Source organism: Lycium barbarum, chromosome 5, assembly GCF_019175385.1.
Source record: "Lycium barbarum isolate Lr01 chromosome 5, ASM1917538v2, whole genome shotgun sequence".
In the NCBI taxonomy this organism is placed as follows: Eukaryota; Viridiplantae; Streptophyta; class Magnoliopsida; order Solanales; family Solanaceae; genus Lycium; species Lycium barbarum.
In genome coordinates, this window is record NC_083341.1 from 85,735,512 (window position 1) to 85,743,070 (window position 7,559).

General features: G+C 40.3%; 1 protein-coding gene across 1 annotated transcript; it reads left to right on the forward strand.

The window, feature by feature from the left end:
• The first annotated feature begins 1,930 nt into the window (after positions 1 to 1,930).
• On the forward strand, positions 1,931 to 2,605 carry LOC132639547 (uncharacterized). The gene has a single exon (XM_060355987.1). It carries the CDS (start codon positions 1,931 to 1,933, stop codon positions 2,603 to 2,605), a length of 675 nt encoding a protein of 224 aa, XP_060211970.1.
• The last annotated feature ends 4,954 nt before the right edge of the window (positions 2,606 to 7,559 follow it).

Genomic DNA, 7,559 nt, shown 5'->3' on the forward strand with positions numbered 1-7,559 from the left:
GCACACTTCACTTGATAATCCACCAAATCAAACTAGGGACCGATCGGCTACAGGTATATGAGACTTTATTGGAATTTCCTATGTATGTGCATTTGCTGTAGATTATTACTTAATAGCGGCGAGCGTAAATCCTAAAGGGACCGATAATTAAGTATCTATAAGTAACTACGATCAAGGTGTTTTCGCCACCATTGGGAATCTTGAAATTTGGGACGAAAGGTAGTCATACACACGGATGAATGGAGAATATCGAGCAAAATAATATTTGTGTAGTCAGAAGAATAAGAGATCTTTTCTAATCCGGAGGGAGATGCATTATGAGAATGTTTTGGAATCTGCTAAGTCCTCAATTTTCTCTAGATGATGTGATGAAGGTCATGCAGTAAGGTGTCTGCGGCTAAACTAGCACTAACGCACCGGATTTCATTAAAGTTTCAAGGTTAAGCATGCTGGAGTGAGAGAAATATTAGAATGGATGACACCCTGGGCAGTCAGTACGCTCCATTGGTCCGGAGCTACAGCTCTTTGGTATGCTATCTTGTTATGTACATATGTGGGTATGGCAAGGCCTTGTCCTATCCTTTCTACAGTTTATTTTCCATAGAGATCAGTAGGCAGTGATATGTAGCTATGATGTTATGCAGCCTCGTCGGCGCTTGTTTTATTGTACAGTATATATATATGTGTAGCAGCCTAATCGGTTTGCGTTGTTACTGTCAGTATTTATTCTTATATGTACGTGTTGGCCGTAAGTCCTCGAAACGGTGTCTCTTGTGTTGATTGTTCGGGAGACAGTTTATCTCAGTCACAGATTGTGTATGGGCCGGGGATATTCAGTGGGAAGTAAATGCAAGCATAAGAGGGCTTGGCCAGCAGTGGTCGGGTACTCGTCACGGCTCATCGGTTTGGGTCGTGATAAATATGCTATAACTATACTTTACCATCCGGGTAAAGCTAAATGTCGTAGTCGATGCCTTGAATCGCAAGGCAGTGAGTATGGGCCGTCTAGCTCGATTGGTTGCTTTTGAGCGTCCTTTAGCCATGGAGGTTCAGACTTAGGCTAACAACTTTGTGAGTCTTGATGTTTCATATCCGGGCAGAGTATTAGCATATGTTGAGGCGTGGTCATCTCTCTTTGAGCAGATTCATGCTCAGCAGTTTGAGGATGCTCAGTTATGTAATATTCGTGATAAGGTTTTGAGAGGTGAGGCCAAGGAGGCCATGCTTGATACTGAGGGGATTTTGAGGATCAAGGGACGCGTGTGCGTTCCTCGTGTGGGTGGTCTGATTCGATTGATATTGGAAGAGGTTTATAGCTCCAGGTATTCTATTCATCCAGGGGCGATGAAGATGTATCGTGATTTGAGGCAGCACTACTGGTGGAGTCGGATGAAGAGAGATATTGCAGATTTCATGTGGGAATGGTCAGCAAGTCAAGTATGAGCACCAGCGATCTGGTGGTGTACTTCAGAGGATGCCCATTCCCAAGTAGAAGTGGGAGAAGATTGCCATGGATTTCATTGTGGGTCTTCCGAAGACCCTGGGCAAGTTTGACTCAGTTTGGGTTATTTTTGATCGGTTGACTAAGTCTGCTCATTTAATCCCTGTTCAGGTTACTTATAATGTAGAGAAGTTGGCCAGGATTTACATCCATGAGATTGTGTGATTGCACGGGGTTCTTATTTCCATCATCTCAGATCGAGGTCCCCAGTTTACTTCTAACTTCTGGAGGTCATTGCAGGCAGAGTTGGGTACTCAGTTGGACCTGAGTATAGCTTTTCATCCCCAGACTAATGATCAGTCTGATCGGACTATCAAAGTGCTAGAGGATATGTTGAGAGCATGTGTTATTGACTTTGGTGGTCATTGGGACTAGTCGCTACCCTTGGTAGAGTTCGCGTACAACAATAGCTACCATTCGAGTATTCATATGGTGTCGTTCGAGCCTTTATATGGTAGAAGGTGTCGTTCTCCTATTGGGTGGTTTGATGCTTTTGACGTTTGCCCTTGGGGTACATATTTTCTTAGAAAGTCTTTGGACAAGGTGAAGCTTATTCAGGAAAAGCTTCTAGCAGCTCAAAGCCGGGAAAAGATGTATGCGGTCCGGAAGGTTCAGGATTTAGATTTTATGGAGGGTGAGCAGGTTCTTTTGAAGATTTCACCCATGAAGGCTGTTATGAGGTTTAGAAAGAGGGGCAAGTTGAGCCAGAGGGACATTGGTCCATTTGAGATTCTCCCTCGTGTGGGTGATGTTGCTTATGAGTTAGCCTTGCCACCAGGCCTGTCAGGTGTTCATCTTATTTTCTATGTTTCTATGCTAAAGAGGTATCATTCAGACGGGACTTATATTGTTTGTTGGGATTCAGTGTTTCTTGAAGAGAATATGTCCTACGAGAAAGAGCCTATTATGATCTTGGATAGGCAAGTCAGAAAATTGAGGTCTAAGGAGATAGCTTCTGTTAAGCTTCAATGGATGCATCGTCCTGTTGAGGAGGTCACATGGGAGATCGAGTCAGATATGTGTGCCAGATATCTCCAGTTGTTTGCTGACTCAGGTACTTCCCCCGTTTCCTTCCTTGCCATTCGAGAACAAGTGATTGTTTAATTAGTATCTGATGTAACGACCTGCTTGCTCATTATAGAGTTTTGACCCTTTTACCCCTGTTGACCCTTCCCCGAGCCCTATGAGTATGATTTGGACCCGCGGGGATGGGTGGTACGGTTTCTGAGATGATCGGGCGAGGTTTAAGATGACTTGTACGAATTAGAGCTTTAAAGTGAAAAATGTTTGACCAATAGTTGACTTTTGGGTAAACGGACATTTTTTGGGAATCCGTCGATTTCGAGAGGTCCGGATGGCTGATTGTGACTTGGCAGGATGTTCGGTTCAGTTCCTAAGGCAGTTGGGAGCGTTTTGGGTTATTGGTTGGAAAGGTGGTATTTGGCCATTGGTTGTTGACCCGGTCAAATAGATCTCCGTTGGGAATTTCGAGACCGCGAATGAGTCTGTAGCGTGTTTTTATGTGTGAATGCATGTCTGGTTTGTGTCTGTGAGGTCTCAGGTGATTGTCAGATTTCTACAGTGTGTTGATGAAAAAACAGAAATCCTAGTGTTTCGTGTCCGCTATAGCGGCACCAGATCCGCCATAGCGGAGTCTTAGTCCGCTATAGCGGGAAGTTGATATTTGATTTAGGCGCTATAGCAGACAGGAATCCGCTGTGGCGGATGTGCAGTAGCGGCTGTGAAGCTGCTGGCGCAAGCCCGCTGTAGCAGACTCGATACCGCTACAGCGAGGTGATGGGTTTCCAGAATCATTAAATTCTAGGATAAAACCCTTAACTCTCTATCACTTCATTGATTACTTTCTAAACATTCTCGAGGCAAATTGGAGAGATCTTGGCTGATTCTTCCTTACGGTAAATCTCCTAACCTTGTATTCATTATTTTAACCTCCCTAAGCTTGAATCCATGCTAGAAATCCATTAGAATCTAAAGGGGAAAATGGGTTTTGATGATAACTTCTTGAAATGAGTTATAATCTTTCTAAATGGAAATTGTTGGTGGGGTTGACTAATCTAATCATAGAATCTGGTGATTTCACTGCTAATAGGCTTGAATCTTCCATTTGTGTTGATTAATTTGAAGGTTGAAAAATTAGGGTTCATACCCAAATTGGGGGTTTTCACTTGAATCTCAAAATTGACCTATTCTTGAGTTATTTTAGCAATTGATTAGTAGGATTGAACTATTAGAACGTTGAATTGCATATTTCACTTTCGAAATGACTGTTTTACCCTTGTGAGCCCGTTTCTGCCTTTCTCCATACTTGAATTTGATACGAAAGATAAGTATAGCAATATGGGTGTTGTTCTCCATTATTTCTAATATAGAATTCGAATATGATTAGACTTTGAGTATTTTGAGGTGCAACAAAAGGGTAAAGCTAAGGTGTGATTGTTCGTGGCTCCTGCTCGGCTACCAGGTAGGTTACGATTTACCTAATGGTTAGACTTTGGTTAGCAAAGCATATGTAGAGTTAGTGATTGTTGGAGAAAGCATGTTACGCCTTCGGGTATGAAATTGGGATGGATTACTTAGGTTGGTACTGTTTAACTGTGGCTTGTTCCCTTCTTGTGATCTATTGTCTTGTTGCCACGTGTGTGATACGAGACTTGATGATTAGTCATTTTACCATGATTGTGAAATCGTATCTCTCATTGTTGAGTATCGTCTTGTAAAGAGGAAGGAATTGATATTCAGATTGTTGTTGTGATATGTGTCCATATGTGACACGATTTGGATAGATATACTCTTGTTGACATTGATATCATGCATACATTTATACTTATATATTGGGATCGGGTTGCGCGCCGTAACACACATATAGTGGACCAGGTTGCACGTTCCGCAACATATATTGGATCGGGTTGCACGTTCCTGTTACACCTCGAAAAATATTCTGTTGGTATGCAAGTGAATGAACTAGTGATGAGTACGAGTGTACGATGTTTCCGCGAGTAAGAAATAGCATTTGACGACCCTAAGTGAGATTCTGAAGGCCATCGTAATGAGAGAGAGGTTATGCTCCATAATGAATAATTATATGTTTTGGAAATGTGAAAAGTTGCAAGTTTGCATTCTGGCCTGTAGGTCGTAAAATGAAATACGGACCGTAAAGTGGTATACGGTCCGTAAACTGCCATGTCGTATTTTGGCTTCCAAAACTTCAACTTTCTGCCAAATTAACAAATGGTTAAAAATGACCCAAAATACGGACCGTAAAGTGGTTTACGGCCCGTAAACTGCATCCGTAAATCACCACACCTCAGTTTGATTTTCTGGTTCTGATATGAATAAATACGACCACGAAGGACGGTCCGTAAACTGGAATACGGACCGTAAACCAAGTTTACGACCACTGTGCACTTCAAATCAGATTTTTAAGTCATTAAATAAGGGGACCAAGGCTTATTTCATTTCACTTCTACATCACATCCCTTCTCTCTAGAACATCTCTCTACATATATCCCACAAGAATTCAAGGATATTTGGTGATCAACAACATAAATCAAGGGAATCAAGTGTAAGAAAACCAACAAGATCATCCAAGGTCAAGAAATCCAAATGGAGATAAACTAGGGTTTTGCTCAAAGTGGAGTATTATCAACTAAAGCTTGTTCCTACAACATTTAAGGTACGATTCATGATATTTCTATGTTGCTTAAGGTAGTTAAGAGTTGAAATACTTGAATTGTAGAAGAGTAGAGAAAAATGAGTCATGAATATGGAATAGTGTCATTTTGAGAAATAGTATGAATTGAGCTATGGGTCTTGATGTATTGTGATGTAACTACGATATAAATGATGTTGAGAACATGAGATGAACAATGTATGTAAATGGACTTCGTGTGTTTTATTGTTATACCCCGCATTTTCAGAGCCTGAGCGTGACACGTGCTCCCTCAAACATTGACAATCACGTTGATAGTATTATATTTCGTATTCTTGCACGTCGGTTATTCGTAAGCGCAGGTGGGGCCCACACATCGAGATTTTTTTTGGAACACGTGACAAGTTATATGAATCACATATGTGAAGTTAAACACAACTCAAGAAGGACCCTTGAGCCAAATCAAAGTGGGAGCCCTCCAAACAAATATTGTTAAGTTACGTTTTTGGGTGATCTGACTTCGGGAGGCCATAACCCCATCATTGTTTGGGAATTTGGGAAAACTCCCAGAATGAAGGTTGTATAGAATTGAATTAACTTTCCAACCATAGGTCGTGGGTCCATAGGTGACGTCGGGATAAGGAGATACGAGCGTTTTAAGGCAGAAAGGTCAGTGGGCTAGGCCCAATCCGGGCCCAACCGGGTTAGACCCATGACCCATGTCTATTTAAGTGAACTATCAGCCCTTCTCTCCTAAATTTTCATACCAAAACACCAGAAAATTCTGGAGATAGAGAGAGAGAGAGAAGAGCCTTGGAGAGAAGCAAAACCAATTTTGATCAAAATCTGAGTCCCGAATCCCGAAGCCCATGAAGAGAAAAGTGTTGTACGCTGTGTTGTCTTCAATTTGAGCTAAAAAACAACCAAGGAGAAGAGTGATAACGTGGTGGCTGCATGCTTAAGGTATGATTAAGGTTCCTTTTCATTGTTAATGAGTTTATTTAGAGTTTTAACGGATTAGCACGGAGAGAATAGCCCGATAAATTCGTTTGTTGGCGTTGTGAATCATGGAACGATATCTGAAGGGAATTGTTATAGCCCTTATTTTGTACGTTCGAATAATTAGACATAGTCGTGATAAGTTGGGGGCAAGACCATTTTAAAAAAATTATTTTAATGTACAAGTTGTTATGAATATTATTTATGAATATTATTAGTATGGAAATATTGAGAAAGGCAAAGGGTAAAAAGGAAAATTCGCAAAGAGGTTCATGGCAATATTGTGGAAGGCTAGGGGCAAAATGGGGATGTCACAAAAACAACATTCAAGAAAATTCTTGAAAAAGGCCACTTTGGCCGTGTACCATAGATGGGAGCCCCACCCATGACCATGTGCCCATATTTTATTTAAGGGACTTAATTATAAATATAGATAAGTGGTGGAGAAAATAATAAGACATAATATTCCCTCACAAGTTCATGAAACTTCAAGAAGAAGAAAAATGGAGAAGCATTCGGCCACCATGGCCAAAATTGAAGCCATGGAAATCGATCAAGAAAAATTATTTTCATCTAGCTTTTCTACTAATTGGAAGGTCCTCTTTAACGTGGAGTGATTTTTGGAGTAAGTAAAGCAATTGTTGTGCAAGTTGTGAACCTAGCCGAGCAAGAAGAGATAAGTGGAGAAAGGTATGTGTTTAATCTTCTTTTACATGTGTTATGGGTGATTTGTACATGTTGTAGTGTGTAGAAATGAATGAAAATCATGAATTTGGTGTGTTGGGGTGTTGGCCGTGTACATGCTATGTTGTAGGAATGATGAACTAATTTTTATTTAGTATTTGATTGTTGTAGTTGTGAATTCCTTGATGTGAAATAAGGATTTAATGGTTTGAAGTGAAGTTGTAATCGTTTGTGGATTATGGAAGAAGCTAATGTGATATTAGTATGGTTCCTTATAATTATAAGAATAGAGTTGCTAATATGTAGGTTGTAAATATAACTCATGAATTTGGAAGTGAGACAGGTGTTTGGAATATTGTAAGTTGGGTTGTTGTGTTTGAATTTGAAAGAATGAAATGTTTCGTTATTATTCTTATTGAATTTGGAAGGTTTCGGACGAAGTAATATGTTGATTGGGTTGTTTGGAATATTATGAGAATTGTTTGAAGTATTCTTGAACCATGTTAGGATGATTTCGGATTAATACTTGGATGTGAGATCATTGATGTTAGCTTGACTATATGTGATTGAATTGAATATGAGGGAAATGTCGTGGAATTTTGTGACAAGGGTTGTAATGTTAGAATATATTTGGATTGATTATTGAAGTTGTTAGTAAGGTTGTTGGTATTGTTGTTGATAATTTGGCTGAGTTGAATTCTCGGG

What these genes read in the sequence shown, in the direction of transcription:
- LOC132639547 (XM_060355987.1), top strand. Translation starts at nt 1,931, where the DNA reads ATGGTGTCGTTCGAGCCTTTATATGGTAGAAGGTGTCGTTCTCCTATT.